The following is a 25103-nucleotide window of genomic DNA, read 5'->3' on the forward strand; positions in this document are numbered from 1 at the left end:
ACCCGGTGTAAAAGCCAGTATATCACTGGTATAAAATCTGGCAGGACCTCTACCGTGTTTTCACAAGGGTGAGTCCCAGGAGGAGAAAAAGTCTGAGAAACTCTACAAAAGACGCTTTATCTTTCTTACCCGTGATCTGACAGCCGTAGAGCTCGAACCGTAGGGCGATGCCGTTCTTCCATGTCTGAGGTCGGATTCGTACGAAACGAGCCAGGACTGGCTGTGGGATCCGATTGAGAACCACCTCAGTGGCGTCAGTGTTGGCATGGAAAACCTATATGGAGAGAGAAAGAGACGGGATTTAATGATACAACATTAATGGCTGTTGGGATTTTCCCTTGTTACCCTCGACAGGAAGGGCAGAGAGCAGAGTGAATGACACATGGGAGCTCAGCCTCAGGGTCTTCTTGAGGACACATTATGACAACACAGAGGCCTCCATGGACAGAGGAGGACGAGTCAACGAGACAAAGTCTGATAAAATTTTGTTTGCTCTGATATATGTATTTAACTGTTTTCTGTGAAAAAAGTGACAACAGCAGAGAAGCCTTATTAACCCCGATATAGTTCAGACATTTTGTTAACATACTGAGGTTTCATCCTGGCCGGTCCACCACTTTGTCGAAACTGAAATGTCTCAACAGCTATTGGATGGATTGCCTTGAAATTTATGGTTCCCAGATGATGCCTCCTAATAACTTTGATGATCCCCATCCAGCAAGACGAAAAGTTCCCCAACTTTTCCATGAGGTTCACATTTGTGGTTTTGACCAAAATGTCTCAACAACTATGGATTGCTATAAAATGTGGTACAGACATTTACGTCTACCTCTGCATGTACTGAAATAACTCTGGAAATCCCTTTACATTTAATCTAGCTGGTCAAAATTTCCATTGCTCTTACGCTTTGGTTCATGACTAAATATCTGCAAAACTCCCATCAGCCATACCTGTTGTTAAGTGCTAATTAGCATATTTTAGCATGCTAACAATTTTAATTAAATGGTGAAGATTGACTCCTAAACATCAGCATGCTAGCATTGTCATTGTGAGAATGTTAGCGTGTGTATGTTAGCATTTAGTTCAAAGCACCACTGTGCCTTAGTGCAGCCTCGCAGAGCCTCACTAGCATGGCTGTAAACTCATACAGTAGTCCCGCTCCAACATAAACACAATTATGTTCACCTCCAGTGCAAGTGGGAAAATAAATCCCTATTAAAAATAGTTTAACATGTAGCCTAGCTTAGCATAAAAATCTCATTTGCAGTGCATCTTGTTTGTTTAACCTGTTTGTTTAACCTGTGCATATACTGGCGACAGTAACGTGGACAATTTAATAGTCAGAAGTTTAAACAGTCTAAATTAATGCACAGAACATAGACTAATAAACAACTGGTATCCATAGCAACAGTATTTATGGTTCATACTGGACAGTTTTACTGTTAAACAAACTCAGGACAACATTAATTAGCATGAGTTTAAATTACAACAGACTAATCCACTTCTATGTGCACATAAACAAACACACACACACACAGACACACACAGACAGACAGACAGACACACACACACACACACACACACACACACACTGTATATATTGTGTCCATTCACAAAGGAAGAAATGGGTGCAAAGGTTTTCCAGCACACACACACACACACACACACACACACACACAGTCTGAGCGGGCATGCAGTGTGTAATAAATCAAGGGTGTAAGTATGTGGGAGAGCATCCTCTTCTCACGTCCTCTTGACTTAACCACACAACCACATACACGCAGGAAAACATCCTCTTCACTCCTTCACGCACTGAAAGCAAAGAAAAACCCCACTGTCGCCCCTCAATGCACACACACACATAGACACACCACAGAACACACACTGTTTTACAAAGTGCCCTCCGAGCTTTCACACTCCCCACCACACACAACGCGCACACACACAAAGTAATTTCCTCTGAAAACACACACAAATACAGATAAAAAGGAAACTGAATGCAAGCGCACATGGCCAGAAGCACTCTTTTTGTCTCTTGACACCAAGACTTTATATCTCTGTCTATCTGACAGAGTGTCATGTCTCTCTCTCTATGACTGTCGTCTCTATTGGGCTCACCACAGGAAAAACACAGCTGGGCTGCTGCTCCTCTCCCTATCATTTCACTTTCTGTCCTCCTTTCTGTCTTTCTTCTCGACATCTCTTTCTTCCCCCATCTCTCCCTCGCTGCCATGATAATACACTGCTGTAAATTTAAAATATATCCTGTTTTTCATTAGAGAACCTCAAAGACTGTTTTCCCTCTGTGTTTCCAACACTCTTTCTATCATGTTACATCAGTGCTGAAAACACAACATAGTGTGTTTATTACAGAGAGCTGTAAACCTCATTCAATGGAGCCAAAGGCCTTGCAATTACTTGCTTGGGTACTCATTTATAGATGTTCGCTTTGTTTTTTTGTGATTCTGTGTGTGTGTGTGTGTGTGTGTGTGTGTGTGTGTGTGTGTGTGTAAATTCACTATTTTCTTCCTGTTTCCAATCCATTAAACAGCAGGACCCATCAGGGGTGACAAAATATGGATGAAAGGGGTTTCTGACTTGTAGGAACAGAAACGGGCTTCTGGGCCAGCTGGGATTTGAACCCATGACCCACTGGGTGTTTGATACAAAGTCAGATGCAGTGAACTCGTGCCCTTACAATGGCCTTAATACCAGAAACTGTGACCAGTTAAATGATGGAAAAATGCCTAAAGGCCCCTAAAGACTTAATGGGATTGTGGCAGCGGGCTGTAATTACATGTGTGTGTGTGTGTGCTAGTGTGTCGGTGTGTAAAAGTGTAATTATGAAGTCTCACTCAAAGGAGTTGGGGGCTGGTGGGTCCTTTCTGATTTCCCTTGGTGTGCACTGAAACTTCCTCAGCAAATGTGTGCACACACACACATTCACACACACATTGGAATGCACTGTGTGTGCTTTTACGTATGTGTACATAAGAGTGTACACACTGTGTGAGTCTTAGATTTTTTTTTTGTCCGCATGTGTGTCTGTGCGAATGCATAACCTTGCTACTGTCCTTTACCAGCTGTTTAAATTGGTGATGGTGTGTTTGTGTGTGTGGCAGGCACTTCTGTATACATGCTGCTCAGGCACACGTCTGGTGTACATTTCTTTTTTTTCCCCAATATTATCAGCTTTGTTCAGGGTCACCAAACAGAGCTGCAACTCTATTTCACTTTCTGCTCAGTGCAGACCTTTCCTTGTCACAACTACTGCTTTACTTTCTTCTGCGAACTGAAATCCCTTTAGTAGCAGCCCATTGAGAATCCACAGTGTCAAATACGGTAGCTTGGTCAGTGGCCGTCAGACGATGCACAAGGCACCCTTTAGCGTCTATATGAGATGCATCAGGCCTTTAACTGACTCCAATGTAAACTCATCCACAGCAATTGAAAAAGTGCGTGCTTGAGGGAAGGGTCAAACAAACACAGGACTTTTACTCATGAGGCAGACCTTAGTTCCTGCCCTGTTCCTGTTATTTAAGAAACATAATAAATGTACTTATTTCTATTCAAACCCTGATTTTTTTTAATTGCCTAAACCTAAATTAGTTGCAGAAAACTATTTCCTGAGAACAAAAAAGTGCATTTTGAATGGACACTGTGTCGTTTAACAAGTGGAGATTGACACGCCATCCCTGAGCATCCAAAACTGACACTAGAGGCATACCGTCAGCCTCACGAGCACTTTTTAAACAGAGATCACGCTATAAGGCTGCTACCATGTCTCTTCTTTATGCCAGCTTTGTATTTTTACACAGAACCAAACAACAGCACCATCATTCCACTCTAGTGTGTGATTTTAAACAGCATGCTGTCATCAAGGAACCAAAAGAGGCATATATCATAGATGGTGACATATATCATACACCTCAGCAGCATTTTATAAACAGTAAAAGTGGCATTAACATGCAATAACAATCATTTACTATCTGTTATTTAACGGCTGATCTCGTCTTCTGCTTGGAGCATAAGGAGTTCCTGAATCTCATTGTTTTCCCAATTTGCAGACATTTTTGGCAGCTGTTCTTCTTCTTTGAGTTAGCCACTAACTGCTTTTTAAGTTTCCCACAGTGGTTCGCACACACCCGTCCTGCCCATGGTCCCATCTTGCCAGCTGTCCCCTTAATACAGACACTGTTTTGGAACTGTTACTAGCTCCTGTGGCAGCAAGACCACTCTGTACCCCCTATCCGCCTTCGTACATTACATACAAAACGGGGAGGCTGCATAATGGCATGATATTCCCACAGTGAACATTAAGTGTAAAAGGGAATACAGTTTGAATATGCAGAGCCTTTGATCAAGCTGCTGTATTTGAAGAGTTGTCAGAGAGTACATGTTGTTAGTAGCAGGCTGAAAACATGATAAGAAAAGACCAGCAGTGATTGCTTTCAGAGCTCACCACCACACACACCCATGTTCTTTATAAGAACTGCCAAGAAATTGTCTGTTGAATATTCAGAATCAATGCTACGCTGACCTCACTGTCAAAATTTAAATATGTTTTCCAAATAGTGCATATTTTAAACTTCCCTGTGTGACTTTAACTTGAGTTTTAACCTTCCTGTTTCGGTCCTATCAACCCACGTTGGAGCAAAAACTCACACTAAGTACAATGTGTGTAAACTGTTATTGGCTATGTGTGATGAACAGCCAGTAGTGACAGGCACATTCAGGTTTACTCTCTTTTAAATTGCAGAATATTGCTTGTCCACCCTTTTTAGGTTGGCATTTGCCTCCCTGCCAGGTTTTGGCTCAATAGTGAGAATCCACAATGAGGAGGTGTAAGGGATATGTCGCATCTCTGAGGTCTTCAGCTTAAATACACTGTTAACAGTCTCTTCCTAAAAGGCTTCTGCAACAATCAGCTAATGCACTACAACCGCAACCCAGCTCGGGTTTTTCTGTGTGTGTGTGTGTGTGTGAGAGAGAGAGAGAGAGTGTGTGTGTGTGTGTGTGTGTGTGTGTGTGTGTGTGAGACCTTCTCTGCGTGCGTGTGCAGGTTTGTTAATGGTCCGATGTTTCCACCTGTGTTAAGAGACAAGGCAAGCTGACACCAGGAACACTCGAGTGAACAGATGCTTAACTTTACACCTCTTCTCTTTTTCTCTGTCTCATCTCTCTCTCTCTCTCTCTCACACACACACACACACACACATGCATGCATGCACAGACACACACAGGCCAAAACAAACAAGCAGAAACGTTGTTCCAAACCAATACTGTGAGAACAATTCAAACCAAGAGAAATCTTCCCGATTCAAATGGTACTTTCATCTCTCAGTGAAGGTCAAAGGTGACAGACATGGAGTGAATACTGTTTTCTCCTTCATTTACACACACCTACTCCGCTGAATAACAATAGTGTGCAGGGCAGAAAGACACATATTGTGTAGCTGCCTCCGCTTGGTAGTCAAAAGGAGGCTAACCAGGGCTAACGCGTAACTACAGGATAGAAAAAGAGCATGACGAGGAATATGTTCACCTCATGGGAAAGAAAAGAACAGGTGTGTGTGTGTGTGTGTGTGTGTGTGTGTGTGTGTGTGTGGCTGTGTCGTGAGCCCACAGGGCCTCAGTCAGTCAGCCAGTGAGGACCAGCGCAGACACGCTGAATTATTCAAATGTCCGTCCTGTGTGTCGTGTGTATGTGTGTGGATAGTTATAAAATAGTAAAACACCCCCCCATCTCCTCTCATTTCATCACACAAGGACAAATACACACACACACAGACTTCGGGGAGGTAACCTGTGTTTGACAGCTGAATCCTGGTGTGTGTGTGACAGTCCAGTCCACAAATCTCACAGACCAAATGACACATGGCACCCTTATAATATCCCCCTTTGTCCCTTCCCTCTCTGTTTCTCGCAACTTTTCTTTCTTCATTTGTCACAAACTCTTTCCTCCCTCTCTCCTTTGACCTCACCCTCCCTCCTGCCTTTCCCTCACCTCGCCTCCCACCCTCCCAACACTCTGTCGTTTTATTTAATTTCCCGTCTCCTGACATCCTTGCAGGCTGTGTTGCTGAGACCTCTGATCTATCCAAAGGAATTTGTGGTCAACACCCTTGTCTGCTATTCTCATTATTCCTCCTCTCCTCCGTGCCTCCGTTCATCCGTCCATCCCTCCTTCTTTTGCTCCGTGGTTCCCCTGTGAGCACTCCTCCCCCCCTCTGCCTCCTTCCTTCACTCACTTGTTCCCCTATGAACCCTGCTTTTCTCCCTTTGGTTCCCACTTCTCTTCCTCCCTCTGCACAGCTCACTTTCTCCTCTCTATCACTTCAATGCTTGACTGGTTGACCTTTTGCTTGTGTTTTCTTTCTGTCTTTCTCTCTTAATTTTTTTTCAACTTTCCTACACTTTCCTCTCATCACGATCCCTCTCCCTCCCTCTGATTCCACCCACATCTCCCACCTCCATCCCTCTCTCTCCATCCATCCTCCCTCCCACAGATTAAGGTGGGAATAGGAGGTTTTGGTCTTGGCCGAGGTCCAGTGTTGTAATGGCCACAGACAGCTCTGCCTGCAGCAATTCAGGAGGGCTGCGTAATGACATTTGTACCACGCCGTGCTTAAATGTACCTCTACCAGCAGAAGGTCTCAGGCTCCTCCAGACGAAGAGTCAAACTAAGACAACATCATCTCTCAACTGGAGACCTGGGGTCACGGAAAATTGCTGCTTTTCTCTTGTCATGCAGGCAACCTCCCATAACCAGGCCCACGGCCAATTTTGTGCACTGAATCATAGAATAGTTAAAGTTGCACTGATAGTGTCATTATCTTTTTTCCTATTTCTGTATAATGCTCACATTTTAGTGCTCTCATGATAGCCCACATGAGCATTCAAGTGATCTGACATGACCTGATCATCAAGACGGGCTATGAAAAATGGCTTTTGCACAGTAAAAAACAAGAATAGAGAAATGCAGAAATGGTAATGAATAAAAAAGACAAAGAAAACTTTTAATACAAATTGGCTAATATTATTAATCCTAGAGAAATGGCACGGCATATTGGTTCTGCAAGATGATTTCGAATGTAATCTTGTTCACCACATGGCATATACTTTGGCCCAATCCCATTTAATATTTTAACCCCTATCCCACATTGCTCCTTAGAACAGACAACCCTTCAAGACCCTCACACCTCATTTCCTCACCGTTTTGTTTTGTGCATGTGCTTCTGTATAGTATATGGGGTATGCTCCAAGTGCCCAATGCAAGGAAATGCATATGGGATACATGAAATTGCCACTGCAGAAATGGCAGAAACGAAAAATTTTGAGTGTTTTTCGCCATTCAATTTTGTGGAATATGAGCACGGAGCAGTACAGAGACAAAAACAGGACAAACAATGCATGGCGGCAAATAAGTGAGGAGGTTGTGCGTGTCAGATCTGTAGCCAGTTTTGTGAAATATTTTGTTAAAAGATGTACGATCCAATGGATGCATTCTATATGTCACACAGCAGCTACCGATGTAAACTGACTAAACAGGCTGTTGACTTTTCACTTTAAACTTTTCGCCAAATAAAATGTAAACACAGCTGAATCATGTTCATCAAGCTGTTAGCTAATTGGTTTTTATGCTGACCTTCTGTGGCACAGTGCACAGTCTGTCCATGTCATATAACATGGACAGGCACAAATCAGTGATAATGGTGTAACATTAGCTAGCTAGATAGATAGCTGCCAAGATATCAGCATGTTAGCAATTTCTTTTGGTATACTTGTTGTAAGGAAAAGGACTCTAACGCATTGGAACGACATTAAACAATGATAAAAGCCTATAATGGTTGACATCGTTATAAATATTTTGTTAATAAAGAAAATATATTTGTGAGTTTCTTTTGTTGCGCATACAACACTCGTGTCGACGAATGCTATAACACTGATTTTGGAGGGTCACGTTGCCCTTACACTTCACCCTACCCCTCTATCCCGACAAGAATCTTGACACCCTACCCTGATGTGAATGTGCAAAACAGATGGGTGAGGGCAAGGTGGTAGGGGCAGGGTGTGTGTTGGGAATTAGCCTGTCTCTGCTTCTTTTTCCTCTGTCTCTGGTGCATGTGTCTTGAGTCAGTACCTGTCATTTGTGAGCCTGTCAGTACAACGTAGGAGCAAATGCTGTATGAATATTACTTCTCCTTCTCTCCAAAAAGTTCCCCCAAGTTAACGTATATTCCATATGTCCCATCTGGTTCACAACAGGCCTTTAATGACATTATCAAATACGTTACAGATCACACAAATCATCGTGATGTTGTGTGACAGTGGCGCCGCCCCCATGGGCTGGCTCCCAGATGTTAAAACCCGAAGTGTGTGTGTGTGTGTGCGTGCACAGTTGCTGTGTTATTAAGACTTATCCATCTGAGACAAATGTTAACATATGACAAGCATGCATGTGTTTGTGTGTGTGTTCTTGCTGTTGTGTTGTTCACAAGAGTGTGTGCGCACAAGCACAGACAGTGCTACGCTCATACTTTTCCTTTCTTAATATCCATGTGGCTCCCATTAATTTCTGTCCTCCTTTCATGCCTCTTGCTCATAAAACACTAATTTAATAATTCTTCCAGATTAACACACACACACACACACACACATACACACCAAACAGCTGTAGCCAAGCACAAAAAGTCATTTGTTCAAGCAGCATAAACTTGCCTGTCTATCTCATGATGACTTTCTCAGAAACATATGGAGGAAGAGGGAGCCCAAATGATGGAGTGTCGAGGGAGAGCAAAGAGGAGGGATGGAAAAGAGTGCAGGAGTGGAAGGATGAGGTGAATGAAGATGTGAGGAGAGCAAGTGTGTGGACAAGCAGGGAGGATTTGATGGATGACAGACAGATTTTAAGAGAACTCGTGAAGGGGTGAGTGAATGAAAATGTCAGGGAAGAGATGGATGGATAAATGAAAGGTTCAGAGCAGGTTCAACAAGTTAAAAGGAGATGGGACACTTCTATATATCCCTCAGATTGCTAGAAATGCTACTTTATCTTGAAACAAAAAAATGAATAAATCATTCTATGTGGCTTTAAGTTTAGAAAAAGACATATTACATGCTTACAAGTGATCCCTGTATGAAATGATCTAGGATCTGCTCTCAATTATGAAAACTATTTCCTTGGATTATCCTGTGAATGCAGACGCAACACTTTACACACCCAAGCTATAAAACACTCTGCCAAAAGATCTTCTTGGCCACTGCTGTTGAGTTATTTATATGTCTTTCTAACATAAAAGACAGACTCTCACTTTACACCCCAAAAGTTTGAGTTGGAGTTGGGATAGCAAGGCCATTGCTGATTGGCCGCCTGGGGCATGTCAGCTGAGAAAGGACATTATAGGCTCCAAGATGCTGACACCATAGTTTCATCATCGGATAAATTACCATCGCTCCCTTCGTCTTTTTCAGCTCTCTCTGCTTCACCTTTACTCTGCTTCCTCCTTCATCTCTCCCTCTCAGGACAGAGGAATCACCATGACATGAATACCAAATTGTAAGTGTGTATACAGTATATTAAAGTTTTATTTTTGTGTCGTCCAATATCAGAAATCACAAATTTGACTCAAGGGGCTTTACAGTCTGTAAATCATACGACACCCTCAGTCCTTAAAGTCACTGAAACTGCAAGCCAAAGGTAGGCCGTCAGTCGATGTTGGCCTGTTGGTGAGCATTTGTCACCCTGATTTTTGAGTGCGTCATTGGCACTAGTCGGCCTTTGTTGCCTGTCATTCAACATGCTGTATCGGCGTTTGAGCCAGCAGAGTCTACTGGTGAGTGAAATCCCTCTGATTGGCAGTTCAGCTCCATGCACAAGAAGAGAACTAGAAGTAAGGAAAGCAAATGAGCAGCTAAAGACAAGAGGGAGTGACATTTAAACAAATTTGATATGATTCTAGCCATTGAGCTACTTTGTAGTAATAGTTTGTAATTGTGTTACTGTTTGCTGGTGCATGGTAAATATCCTTTGTTCTTTCAACATCGGGTTGTGTTGGTAATGTGCTTACTAGCTAACCAGTGTCTTCAATCTGTCCTGTCCGTCTTGCGGCTTCTCCTCTTTGAATGATGAATACAGACTACCACTGCCTGCTGGTATGGAGAGTTATTTTCTCTCATGCAGGCACAGAAAGTACGTGCTAGTTGGCCATTGGCTTTAGTCTTTGCGGTGTGTTCAAGTGCAACTTTTTGGCCAAGACACAGGCGACAAGAGCCAACGCAACAGGCAGCCTTCAACACCACTAGTTCTTTGATGTCAGTGTGGTGTGTCTGGGCCTTTAGAGTCTCCATTTGGATCAGGAATCACTCTCCTAAAAAAACAGTTTAATGGGGGAAAAATCGAAGACACGTCAGAAGGAGCAACAAAAGAGCGACCCCCCTTCTAACAGACATGCAATAGATGTGTGCACAGAAAAGACCAACAAAGTAAAATGACAGTATGAACAATCAGGATGACAAAATATCCATGTATCTGATTAATATCCATAACGTACAGATGAGATTATGATATACAGTAGTGGATCAACGACCGACGACCCTGAGCTGAACCATCAGATTACGGCACAGACTGTCTCACCATAGGGGGCTCAACAGACCGTTACCAGTTGGTTTGAGGTTGTGCATGTGTGTGTTTTTGTCTGTGTGTGTTGTAAAGAGATATTCTATCAGAAGCTGCTGCTGATGTATTCCAAAACCCTCCTCCTCCTCAAAGCCACACATTCATATGCACATGCACACACGCACCCCTCTGTGTCTCTTTCAGCATTTAGCTCTGGAGCAGCTTTCCAGGGTTACGGGGGAATCAAGGGGATTATGGGTGGTGACACCAACAACCAACCTCACAACATCATCATTAATCCCCATTGCCTATTGGATTGCCACTGTTTGATAGCCTGGTGTCAGCAGAATATCGTTATTTGATTAAAATGATTGATTATATGGTTGGGCAATTTCCTGATAGTTAAAAAAGGTGGATTTACTTGCACCAATTAAATTACCAAAGATATTGTTTTTTGATTCAACTTAGCTGCCAACTAACCTTAAAGGCCATGAACCTGATTAAAAAACTGCTTTACACTCACCTCCTTGTCCTCATTCTTCTATCATCCCTCACTTTATTTATTTATTTTCTCCCTGACTACCTTTCTCTACAACTCCCTGTGTTTTATCCATCAATCATTTCTCTGGGAGTGAGCTACAGCTATAAGCCTTATGGGATCTTTAGTCCACAGAGGAACCCCAGATGGTTAGACTACATCTCCTGTTTCCTTCTCAAAGCAAAAGAAGCATTTGCAATGTATGTATGCAACTGTGAGTGTGTGTGCATGCATTAGCGTTCATGAAGAAAAAAGGTTTTATAGCACAAAGCTAGACGTGGTGTTAGACCGCAGGACAAACACATGTGACCACTATAGCGGTGGGAGAACGGCCGTGATGGAAAAAACAGCCCTAACCACTGGAACGCTCCTCTACTTTAATTGCAGTTGCAACCATTTTAAAGGCCCTGGGTACCGTCTGCTTCGTTTCTACCCGGCACCCCCAGACTGCAGCACACTCACTGATGATTCATCATGCTTTAACACCACTGAGAGGAACAGCTCAGAAACCTGTCCAACCAGGTCGACATTAGGCAGAACTCTGACCAGTGAGTAACAGAAACCAGATGGGATGTAAAAAGCAGACTGCGCAGTCTACTGTAAGTGTAGCATGCATTCAATGATGTAAGGTATCACTTGGAGCTGGGAGACGTGTGCTGATTCTGGCTTGGTCGTAAACCCTTAAATGAAGCCAACTGAGCGGTGGTGGAATGGCTGTAATTGCAGACACCGGTTGAACGTTGGGCTTGTGGTCAATTCTAGCTGCATATATTCCGTCTCATATTTTTCCCTGCCTCTTCCATGTGCATGTCCAGGCATGCGTGTCACCTAAGAGCATCCAGACCTTCTGGCTTGCCTTGACTATGTTGGGATTCGTATCATAGCAGGAATATATGGCTTAGCGCATGTGCTGTGTGTGTATTTGTGCCTCAGTCTCAGCCTACCTTATGGTTCTTGCCATGCCTGTAGACCATCCAGTCCTCTCCATTGGTGCTGACCTCCAGCTTGAAGGTGGTGACATGGTAAGTTTTTTGAGTTTCCTTTGAAATGGCGCCCTGGGTGGCGATGCCTGTGAGCACCTTCAAAGTGTGGAGGTCCACCTGTTGGCAGAAAGAAAAGAGGAAGTTTAATCAAAGACCATAGCAAAAAATTTAAGAGAGAGAGAGATTCAAGCTGAGAACTGATCAGTCAGCTGATTTCTGAAGGAGAATCTGATCCATGAAATGTTGAAACACAAAGTGATCCAGTGCAGCCCAGTCACCAGAATAAAATGTTGGCATTGTCTTCAAAACGGATATGTTACATTTGTACATTTCATAAGTATCATATTAACATTTCTCAAGTAATGTAGTTCAGATTACATGTATATGAGATGAGGCAGGGTGGTGGATGGCATGAGACCTAGGCAAGACGGCTGCCAAGAAGCAGACCATGGTTCCAGGCCAACAAACAACAAGCCTTATTTATGGGAACAAAATTGGGTATGTTTTTAATGAAACGTCAGGACATTTCCATTACATATTTGTGATAACAAAACCAGATATTTTTTAACGAGACATTGGAACATTTCCAGCTCTGTTTGTGGCAACAAAACCGGGCATTTTTTGAACAAGACATGACATTTCCAGCCATATTTGTGATGAAAAAAATGGGTATTTTTCCATCCACATTCGTAACAAGTAAACTGGGTATTCTTTAACAAGATATTGGGACATTTCCAGCTGTGTTTTTGATGACAAAACCGAGTATTTTTTTTACCAAGATGTCAGGGCATTTCCAGCCTAGTTTGTGGCAACAAAACCAGATATTTTTAAAACACATAGGAACATTTCCATCCTCGTTTGTAACGACTAAACTAGGTATTTTTTAACATGACATTGGGACATTTCCAGCTATGTTTTTGACAGAGCCAGGACTTTTTAAGGGAAATGTTGGGAGACTTAAAGCTGTTTTTGTGGCAACAAAATTAAGTATTTTCGACGAGATGTAGGGACATTTTCAGCTGTGTTTGTAGCAACAAAAATGTTTTAAGCCTAAGCCTAATCTCACAGCAACCACAGATTTGTCACATAAAACTGAAGATTGAATTGCAAAGAAACACAAAGTTTCAACATATGAAATGTACAAATATAACATATCCTTGTTTGCATGAAACAAACAATTCCCACATTTATTCTGGGAATTTGGTTACCCAGTGGCAACACTACTGAAATCCAGACCAAATTCCCTAACCTTTCCTGATCTGAATGTAATTCTTATTTTAGCACACAAATCAAGTCATACACCTGACAAACTGCCCTCATGCTGAAGCTCTCACAACTTTAAATTGGATAAAGATAGACATAAACACACAGATATACACCCAAACTTATCAGGATCTATCTCTCACCTTCACCGCTCTACTTCCCTCTCCTTCTCATCTCTTGCCCTCTTTTTCTCTCTCTCTCTCTGCTCCCTGTGCCTCTCTCCTGGCAGATCGATAGTAATGACCGGGGGCTCATTTTAATTTCCTCCCATACAATAGCCATAATCACCTCCCCATCCTGATTGTGGATGCTACGCTACGTGTCTGGCATGCTGCTAGCTGTGTTGCATTATACATGGACAGCATTGTGTGCTGAATGCAGTCTTCAAACTCCTTCATTTCAAGGTCCCTCAAGTAGATAAGCATTTTCTTTTGTTCCAAAATGAGTAACAGAACAAAGTTGCAATCACAATCAAAAGTCACAAAAAGATAGAATCTCTCAATTTGTAAATGATATAAAGAACAAGATATTATATTGTTTGGTATATTTTAACAGATATATTCTTATTACATATTTGCACTTTTATCTGGGCTCTAACATGATTTTGTGAGAGGTTAAAGTAGTGATATTTCCTTACCAGAAACAAAGCCCAGCTGCAATTGTTTAACACGAGTATTTCACATTTTTAAGCCTTCACTTTTCATGAATTATGTTCTCTGCTTCGTTGGGACAGTGACTGGAGGTCTACGCCTCTACTTTAAAAAAATAAGGATTTGAGACAAAGAAAGGCTGCAGACAAATGAAGAGCAAGAGATGAGAAAGGTTCTATTGTAGGTTATAACATTTATTCTCCTCCATTGGAGCTGTCCAAACCTGTAGATTAATCAGAACTTGTGGTGTGTGTGTGTGAGAGGGAGAGTGTGCTGTGCGTCCCACTGGGGTATAGTACAAAACACCGGGGGAGGTAAAATGCTGCGTTTGTTATCTGTCAGAGAGACAGGTGTTTTAGATTACTTCCAACACACATACACACACACACACACACACACACACACACACACACGCACACACACACACACACACACACACACAGAGGCCTGCACGCTTAGGGCCAGACAGAGATCCACCAAGACAACTAATCGATAGTCCGAAACTGAGGAGAGTAACGGATGAGATGAGGAGGGGTAAGGAGTAAGGGAATAAGAGAGAAAGAGAGAGAAATGCTAAGTGAGCCTTCCTCGGGAAGGTTCTCATCAATCACAGAGTTGTTAGAATAACGGAGCCACCAGAACTCACATCATCAGTCTGCACCACACCTCACTGGACCAGACCAGAATGGAATAGAATAGAGTAGAGTAGAATAGAGTAGAATAGAGTAGAAGAGAAGAGAAGAGAAGAGAAGAGAAGAGAAGAGAAGAGCTTGTTTGTAATCACATGACTCTGGAGGGCAGGAAGTGATACATCCATATACTGCATGAATTGGCTATAGAGGAAAGTGACTACATAAAAGGTTTAGACAAACCTGCAGGCCACAGATATAATCAGAAAATTGAAACTCATGTTGGATATGATCCATGCAAAACGAAGAAAAGTGATTTTTTCACAGTTTGAACGCTTTCCCTGGTGTGGACACAACTGTCATTAAAAATGACCTCATCTTCCAGACCTCCTACTTTTACTAATGTTACACGGCGAGCTGATGACAGCATACAAGAGTCTAGTGGACTATAACTATTTTGTGTGCGGTTGGGTACACAACTGAAACGACTGCTATCTTGTTTTTGGCCGGGTGAGTAAATGTGGTAAGGTCCTTTTTAACTTTTATATCTTAACTCTGTATATGGATGCATCACTGTGAGGCTAATGTGACTAGGTAACATTAGTTAACTTTAGCTGCTATTTTCTACTTGGTCAACCGTTACCAGAGGTCTCACGTAACTCCAAAAATCCAGGGTGTGGCTAAAAACACGGAGAAGTTGTCACAGCACGTTGTAACTGTATCCAACTCGAGGCATGTTTACCACAATGCTTCAACATTAATGTTCGAAATTAGGTGACTCCGCTACTCTCGAATAAAGACTGGGGTTTTTGATCCACAGCTGCAGCTGTTTTCAGTGAGGTTTTCCCCTTCATGTCCTACTGTTTCCAGGACATAAAATGGCCTTTGTTTTTTCCTAATTTGATCAATTGGAACAGCCATTAAAAGCGCATATTGTAAGCATTTGTGCAGCGATGGTAGTCTTTGCCTCCAGTTGCCCGCCCTTCATCTGGACAGCGTACTAATCAGTATGATGTCATATGCAAAGAAGCTATAGAACAGAATAGAATAGAATAGAATAGAATAGAAAAACAGCGTAGCTAAATCAGAGAAAGTGCCCTAGAGAGAGATTTAAACCACACACGTGGCCCTTGAGCCAACATAGTGAAGCGCACATGCCTGAGCTGCATGGGCACACAAATCAACAAACACACACTCACATAGACATGCATGAACACACGCGCACACACTCAGTTATAAGAGACCATGGGGTGTGAGATGCAAGAAGGAGAGGCATGTTGGCATTTATGACAGCTGCTTGTCAAGCCAGGAGGTTGCGTGCGCACACACACGCACACACCTATGTACACACACAGATGCAGGGGCCTTGCTCTCAGCTAGGTGCTAACGCAAGTGAACAGCTGAGAGCCTCTGTGGAACGCAGCGACCCCACCACAACACTGGTGAGCAGAGAGAGACAGAAAGACAACGTTCGAGGAGTAGAAGGTTCCTTTTCCAGCCAAAGACTTGATGTCAAGAACAATAAAATCTAAATCACAGGTCTTTTCATGAAACAGGGAGATTATATGTATAGTCTGACTGTCAGGGGACAAAAAAGAAGTCCATGAAAAAAAATATGGAGATTCTTTCAAGCCATTCTTGTCGAGCAAATTCTTTAATGTCAGCTAATTTTGAGAGATGCACCAGAGAGAGTGAGCTGTCAGCTGCAGCTGAGGTGAAACAGGAAGGAAGTGAGAGACTGATGGGTCCTTGGCCTCACGCTGCCTGTTGGCCACAGTCCCTTCCTGTGTTTGCTGGCCCAGACTTTGGAGCTCTCAGTGGAGCTCTGACAATCAGAACTACTGCTTCTCTATTCCACATCTGTCTGTGGCTATCTGCAATTGTGTCATTGTTCCTAAAAATTAACAGACAGAGTGCTCGCCTGGTTCTTGTCTCTTTGAGCAAAACACTGATCCCTCGCTGGCCCTGTTACTGTTAACGGAATGGTTTTTTGATCATTTCTTAGAAGCAGCACATCTTGGGTTGTCTAATCACAGGGTTTGGGGAGGATGGAATATGCTGCTGCACAGAGCAAGACTAACTCTCACAAGCTTTTTTGCTGTGGTGTGATTGTGCTGCAAGATTTTAGTCAGGAAAACTGAGACTCATGCAGCTGGCAGCCGTACCAGTTGGCAAACTATGAGAAACAATTCAGGCGATGATGAGAGTTTCTGGCTCTCGAAACTTGCTTTTAGAGAGATGACTGCATGTGGCACTGGGCATAGGGAGGACTCAAACTGATATCTTAATGAAGGGAAATCATGCCTGAGATTATGCCTGTTTCAAAAAAAGCTTCCCAACAATGAGTAAAGCAAACCTGTGTGCAGTCTTTGCAAGGCTACAGGAAGGTGACACCCAACAAGATAATCTGTTGTTTACAGAAGGTGACTCAGTGAAGAGCGTCTCGCAGGCTGGTTTGAATTCATTTCTGTCGGAGGGGTGAGTGAACCTCACACTCCCTTTCCCCTCTCACCCAGACAGCCTCATAACTCACGCTTGGCACAGGGATGGCAGGAAGTTGGCACTGTGATAAAATACGGGAAACAATGCCTTACCCAGGCATCTAGCTGCTAAACCTTGATATCACCACACCTCCCACTCGCTCTCTCTCGCTCGCTCTCTCGCTCTCTCTCCTGCACACACATGTACGCTGACACAAATATAGCCGTGGCGGAGTTATTATGTGTGACATGTCGACGCGAGAAAAAAAGATGCTATTAAAATGGGAGTGCAATCTGTTTTTACACTAGGTAGAGTAAACTTTTTCAAGAATAAGATTCTGTATTTCAGGATCAGGATCTGTGCCACATCCTGGTGAAAAATAAGAAACCCACCAAATCTTTTACAGTCTACTTTTGATGTTGCACCACAGTACCCAATCTTGTCTCCTAGAAATGGTCTTTTTTATATACTACTCAATAGTTTTCCACTAATACTGTCAGCATGAACATTTCTCTGACTTGCCGGAGGCATTAATTAACAACATTTCCTTTTTTGTCAATAGAAAATGTAATCCAGTCGGCACTACATCCCCTTACAGGAACACTTCACCCACAAAATGTTCTTTGTACATCAATTTCTCAACTCGTGTTATGTTGAATCTGTGAAAAAAAAAAAGCTTTATATTTCTCGTATGCTTCCTCAGTGAATAAAAAATACGAAAAAGAACATTCTTGATCCTCCTGTCCTCTCAAACATATGCATTTTCTCTAACACAGTGCATGCACTTGACCTTTGCTTGTGCATTTCAAACACAGGCATTTGCCCAGATGCGCTAATTGTCCCTGCGTGAGACTGTTTATGCAGAGGTGTTTTAAAGAGTAAGGTTTTGGTAAAAATGCAGGTGTTTGGGAAGTACTGAGCATATGACTGGATAAATAAGACTTGGATTACACTGTAAGAATTGTATGAGAGTTTATAAAAGATGTTTTGATAAAGTATGTTGTTAAAAGTGCCCCCCATTTCCTCCAGTTCATCAAATACTAAATCTCAGTTTCTGAATTCTTAATTCACAATGGAGGCATGTAAGAAAACTAAAGTTCTCTGCACTAATTCATAGTAACACAGGGGGAGTGATTGATATATAAATGGTCATTTTGAGGGCGAAGCATTCCTTTAAAATGTATTACTGTTGCAAATTAGTTGTATGGAAACAGGATTTCCAGTAGATGGGTTTACCTCACCTACTGAGCACTAGGTGAGAGTTCACATTTAACAAAGATGAAAACATCAGTTAAACTTTTTACATGAACATCTGTTTGTTAGTTTTAGTTTAGGATTTGTGAAGCCATGACGCATTTGTGAGCAACTGTAAGTATCAGTGATTCATAGCTATAAAGCCTTGATGTGACTATGGCACCCTCACCAAATAAATCCAAAAGACCATCTGTGGATAGAGTCATTTTAAATGTAAGTTTGGGGAATCCCTAAATTCTTCTGTTTGCACCACAGCTCCAGGTTTCTTGACAACTCGTACCTGTATGTACTCCCTGTTGCTGTCTTCGTTGGGCGTCCATCCATTGTGATGGTAATTGAGTCGGGCCTGTCGTGGCAGCCAGTGGTCATCATAAAAGCTCGACGAGGCTGAGATCTGGTCGTCTGTGATCTTTCCTGACTCCATACCAAATGCATTACTGCAGTGGAAAGCTACAAGGGGGGGGCAGGAAAAGGAAAGGAAGAGATTAACACCCATATTTTATCATTGATTTCATTTAAAAGTAAGAAAACGCAGTATTAAATCAAACTTACTCTCAATGACTTCCTTGTGCGTCATGTTGTATCGAGCGGAGAAGCCATCTTTAGCCACAGCCATGTCAGTGTGGAAGGACAGAGAGAGAATCCCAGTAGAGGACTGGATCTCAGGAGGCACCCTGGTCCCACAGTATCGACCAATCAGAGGGCCCACTGTTGATCAGACAAGAAGTAGTGGATTAGCCATCAGTCTGCTGAAATTCTTCTATATGTCATCGTTTGCTGGGGTATTTGTGTGACTGTGCTGGTTACACAAGATGTTACCAGAATCTCACTCATCCAGGTGTCAATATGATTGATTAATTTTCCATTCCTTTATCAATCCCCTTAATCCTCATGTTTGTTTGTCTCTATCCTGCTACTTGCATTGTTTTTTCCTTTCTTCCATCATCTCCATCACTCCCTCCTCCACTGACATCTCATCACTCCACCCTCTCGTGTCATCGCCTCTCTTCCCCTCATCTATCAACTCTATCTCTGGAATGGACATGCTTTTACAATGTGTACTATATATATGCTATATATATGTGTGTGTGTGTGTAAATCCAAGGATCTAAGTGATTCCTCTACTGTCCTCTTCTCTAATACCACAACTTGTGTATGTCAACACAAACAGATGAGTGTGATTTAGAGCCCTCGAGTGTGCTGGTGTGTGTGTGAGTGTGTGTGTAAAGGGGTGGGAGCACAGATAGTAGATTCATCCTGCTACTCCCTGACTTCTCTCTTACACACACAGATACTGTACACACACCAGGAGGCTTGTGGAGGAGGAAGAGGAAGAAAATAGCCACCAATCGATCAGTGCTATTGATTTTTTTCCCTTCCTTTTGGAATGGGTGGATATTTGAAATAGGGCTCTTGAGCAAATAACGGTAATAACTCTTTTCTTGATGGTGGTGAGGGGGAAAAGGGAAAAAAGAAAAGAGAAGACAGTCGAAAAGAAGAGAGAGAATCTCTGATCAACCGAGATGATTTCTATAAATAAATGACCCGTGTTTGCATAAAATTCTGGTCCAACAAATTGAAATTTTTTTCTTGAGGATTTAATATTTAATATTTCTAGCTTACAGGCAAAAATGGTCTCATTTCTCTTTCTCCCACTGTGTTTATGAATTTAATTTCAGCAGCGCATAAACTTGACAGAAGGCACATTTGTCCTTTGCCTGACCCCGGCAAACAGATACAGTATGTGGTAACACACACACACATTGCCCTCCCCTTAATGGCATCATAATGTCGTATGTGCATGAATTACCTCCTTTATGAATGGATGGGAATGAACAAGCAGTTGAGTTCCCTCTGTCACAAAACGCAAACATACCCAACATGTCCAGGCTATTTGTATGTTGACCTACAAAAAGTAATGCTACCTTCCGTGATCTGGAAGGCTGTGATCACCTAGCCTATGCCCTGACAAAACTAATAGCATTAAGAATACTATTTAGAAGTAGAGTATTTACAAGTAGTATAAAGACAGAAAGTCCCTGTAAAGAGGCAGGTTGGGGTGGTGGATGGGTTAAACAACACAGGACTTTGCCACAGGTGACCAGTGTTTTAAACCGTGCCTCAACCTAACCTACATAACTGTACTTGCCTCAACCAACCCTACGTTACTTTACTTGCCTCAACCTAACTTACGAAACCCTATTTGCCTCAACCTAATCGACATAATTTACTTGCCTTAACCTGCCCTACGTAACTTAACTTGCCTCAACCTGCCCTACTTTACTTTACTTGCCTCAACCTACCCTACGTGACTTTACTTGACTCAGCCTACCCTACTTTACTTTACTTGCCTCAACCTACCCTACTTTACTTTCCTTGCCTCAACCTGCCCTACTTTACTTTACTTGCCTCAACCTGCCCTATGTAACTTTACTTGCCTCAACCTACCCTACGTAAATTAACTTGCCTCAGCCTGCCCTACTTTACTTTACTTGCCTCAACCTACCCTACGTAAATTAACTTGCCTCAGCCTGTCCTACTTTACTTTACTTGCCTCAACCTACCCTATGTAACTTTAATTGCCTCAACCTACCCTACTTCACTTTACTTGCCCCAACCTGCCCTACTTTACTTAACTTGCCTCAACCTACCCTACGTAACTTTACTTGCCTCAACCTGCCCTTTTTCTCTCATTATACTTCAGCAAATTCTTACACTCGCTCCAATCATGTTAAGACCTGACCTCTCTGGCTGTTTATCATCTGTTCCTCTTCTCTCTTTCCTTTGAATAAATAGATGAATGCATAGATTTTTAAGCCGGTGCTTCCTTTTTCAACCTTTCTTCCCTTCCTTTGACGCATTTTAATCTTACATGAAACAAACATGGTCATTCCCTTTCCTGGTTTGTCTTTTTTTTTGTCCTGTATTCCTGTTTAGGACTCTGCACTTCAACAAGTCCTTCACCTCTGAATCTCATCCCGTGTATCCCCTTCCCTTTCAACCTCCTCCCACTTCAGTTCACTTTGCTTCCTGTCCTCTCATCCTGCTATCCCTCTTGTCGTCTCTGTCCATCACTCAGAACAGAGGCCTTTTATCTTCTCTTTTTCTTTCATCCCTCACTTCTTGCCCTTCTGGTCATCTTCATTTCTCTTTTACTTTCAACTTTACCTAACCTCTCTTGCCTTCTATCTAATTCCCTGAAAAGAAGGCGTAAAGATGTTGTGGCTTTTTTCCTGTTCTTGTTTTAACTGCCCTCTTTTCTGTCTACCATCTCTCTGACTTTTCATCCCTCCTCAGGCTAAATTCATATTTACAGCAAAGTTATTCATAAGAACAAGAGCACCAGTGTTTGCTCTCCTTTGCTACTGATGCTGTTCAGTCTTTGCTGGATAATTTCTAATTACCTTACAAGATTCTGGATTTAAGCAATTAAGAATGTCTCCATCCAAATTTTTTAATTTGTAAAAACTAAAAACAGTGGCATAGAACTAAGAAGTATTACACATAAAATACAAACTAAAATAGAGCAGTATAAAATACTACAGAAAAGATTTATTTTCCAACACGACTCTTTCTTCTTCTTCCATTCCCACTTTCTGAACTCCCTTCAAATCCTCCTATTTCTCTTTTCTCCCATTCTTCTCTTGAAGGCAGACCAGAGGTCTTCTGGCCTTTATTTATGCTCTTCTTTTTCTCTCTACCTCTTCCATCTCTTGAAACTAGATCCAAGGTCTTCATGCCTTAGATTCGTCCTTCTAAACTCTTACAGTCCTTCTAGCAGCTAGACCAGAAATATCCTAACCCTCTAACGTTCCTCCTCTCACCTCCCCTCTTTTCTCCCTCCTCTCAGCAACTCCTATTTTATTTTCCCCTTGAAACATTGTGTTGTTTCTCCACAGCAGGAGCCAACATCCTGCCTGTAAGCTTAGCTTTCATCTACCAACGCATATCTACTAAAATAGTTGCTACTCCACCTCAGTCAATAATGATGTAGGCAGGGCAGAATTCGCACCATTTTAACTTTGCTCTGTGTATTGACTCATGAAATGGTTGAATTATCATTGAACATCTCCATCAAGATCATCAGCAGCAAAAACAACATCACTGCTGTTAACAGATGATCATCACGAATCTTAAACACATCCAATTGATCAATGTCTCACCTCCTGGGAGCCCGTCCCACACTTCCAGCCAGTCGTACTTGCAGTCTCCATCTCCACCTGGCAGGGGGTCGTTCTCCAGGTCAAAGGTGAGGAAGGTGAGGGTCACGTCCATGCTGGGTGGGACAATGATGATGAAGGAGCACTCCAGGTTGTGGGGGTATTTGTCAGGGAAGCCTGGGGACTCAATGAGACCCGAGGGACTGGTGAAGTTACGAGAACAGTCTGAACCTGGAATGAAGACACAGACACAACATTTGTATTAAGATGTATATTAGATAGAAAACATATGTTTATAGCAGTTTGAGGTGGGTGTAACTCATTAGACGTGACTTTATCTGAAAAATGAAACATGCTAGCACAAAATATACTTAGAAAAGGGCATGGACTCCGTGTGATTACCTCAGACTAATGATATTATTCTGGGCTGACACTCAGAGGTGCTGTTTGCTTACAAACTGAATACCTGCCTCACAGTTTCATAACTCCCACTACAGCTATCTCATCTTTATTGACCAGATAGAAGTCTGGTTATGTGAGATTAACTCAGACTCCACATTATGTATATTATGCAGTTAATGTGATTGTTGGAAAACATATAGAAGATGAATATCCGGTATTTAGAGCACATTTAGTTCTGCAGAAGTCTTAACTTGTGTGCTGAGGTAATGGTAGTTTTATGTAGATGTGACTCTTGTGGGTAGAAATCCTACCCAAGAGTGATGTAACTTCAAAATGGCCATGTAGGGAATTAGATTAAATGATATGCAGCTGATTCAGGTGCACCAGCTCCAGAAAAAAATGTAACATACATTTTAACCAGCAGGCTTTTAAAGTAGTAAAACAGTAACCTTTTTACACTGTGTCGCCTGTAAAGACAGAGATACAGCAAAGAATGAGTGAGAGAGCAACACTTAAGAGGACTGAGTGCCAGAAAGCCCAAGTTCATGTGTCCATTACAGGAAAAATGCATCTGCTTGTGTGTTTAAAGTGCACTTGGGCAAGATGTTGTGTGACTATCAGCTCTTGGGAAAAATGCAGGGGCAACCTCAACCCTAAAACCCCATTGCTCTGTGAGTATTAACAAAGAGATTGAGGAATTCAAGTGAGACAAAAGGAAACAAATAATAACAGAGAAAGAGAAGAGGAAAACCAGTGGGAAATAAAACTGAGTGAGGAGGGAGAAATAAAGAGAAAAAATGAAGATATGTAAGGGAAAAAGATGTAAACAGAAAAATAAGAGTGAGAAAGATGAATGTAGCATCTGTTGATAGTATCATGGTTGGGTGGTCTAACAGTTATGAGAAGCTTTAGATATCATCATACGTACACACACACACACACACATGCACATGGTGATCTGGGGGTAATCTGGGGCTCTTCATTTCTGAATGACTGTAATACCCTCTCTATTAATACTCACAGACACACACATACGTTATGGAGTGGGATGTGGTCGCACCAACTGGACCATTATTTCAGTCCACCCAGCCATGTATGACCAAACACCCACACACACACACACACACACACACACACACACACACATACTGTCTAAGCCTCTTATTGTAACCCATTTCTCTCCAGTCTGTTTGGGTGTCTGCTATTGTGCTTGCGTGCTTGCATGAGTAAATGAAGAGACAGGGAGTAAGAACACATTAAGAGAGTGTGTGTGTATTCTGGCATGCAGACTACATTAAAATATGTGTGAGTGTGTTCATGTACAGTTATATGTAACAAACTGTCTACATCGGATGTGTTTCAGCCCAGATGCGCATCGATTTTGATCAATTCAGCTGTCTACATTGGCTGCTTACAGCTTCCACTTTATGCTCTTAACTGCAACCCAAAGTGTGTGTTTAGGCTTTTAATCCATCTTCTTCTGACTTATGTAGCATTTACTGGGCTTTGAGCTCTGTCAATAATGAAATTGGTCCACAACTAAATGGCTAGTTTTGCCAGAGATCTCTTTGGAAACTAGGTTGTTACACCAGTATAAGTACGGACTCAGCCAGTCTGTCAGTTAGCAGGCTAAGAGATACTGTCAGAGGCAGACAGAATATCTGAATATGTCTGTGTGAGACGTGGTCCTTTTTTTAAAAAAAAAAAAAAAAAAAAAAAAGATTCAGGATTAAACAAACTTTTGTGGATGTAACCAGGGATTTTAATTTTTATTTCCTTGTCTCCACTTTTCCTTTTCTTTTATTTTGAAGGTCTAGTCTGTAGCATTTAGTGGCATCTAGTGGTGAGGTTGCAGAATTCAAACTACTCCTATGTGACAAGTGTGTAGGAGACTGGCGCTAATGCGAAACACCCAAAATGCAAAAACGCGACTGGCCCCATCTAGAGTCAGTGTTTGGTAAATCCTTTCTGGGCTAGCGTACTGAAGAACAACATGGCGGACTCCATGGGAGAAGACCTGCTCCGTATGTAGGTAAAAATGGCAATTCTTATTTTGAGGTGATTAGAAAGTAATGAAAACATGGAAATGAATATTACACACAATTTCTGCCAAAAGATTCTTCTA

General features: G+C 42.1%; 1 protein-coding gene across 3 annotated transcripts in view; it reads right to left on the reverse strand.

Moving 5' to 3' along the window:
• Positions 1-25103, reverse strand: part of LOC117251534 (neuropilin-2-like) — a 116654-nt gene that overhangs the window by 50827 nt on the left and 40724 nt on the right. For all 3 annotated transcript variants that reach the window (XM_033617943.2, XM_033617945.2, XM_033617944.2), the window contains exons 4-8: positions 22580-22807; positions 18969-19124; positions 18697-18866; positions 12101-12256; positions 130-274 (exon numbers count right to left, since the gene is read on the reverse strand). In XM_033617943.2, the coding sequence (XP_033473834.1) occupies positions 130-274; positions 12101-12256; positions 18697-18866; positions 18969-19124; positions 22580-22807 (855 nt within the window). The remainder of the gene's footprint in view (positions 1-129; positions 275-12100; positions 12257-18696; positions 18867-18968; positions 19125-22579; positions 22808-25103) is intronic.

The sequence above is a fragment of the Epinephelus lanceolatus genome, chromosome 14 (assembly GCF_041903045.1).
Source record: "Epinephelus lanceolatus isolate andai-2023 chromosome 14, ASM4190304v1, whole genome shotgun sequence".
Lineage (NCBI taxonomy): Eukaryota > Metazoa > Chordata > Actinopteri > Perciformes > Serranidae > Epinephelus > Epinephelus lanceolatus.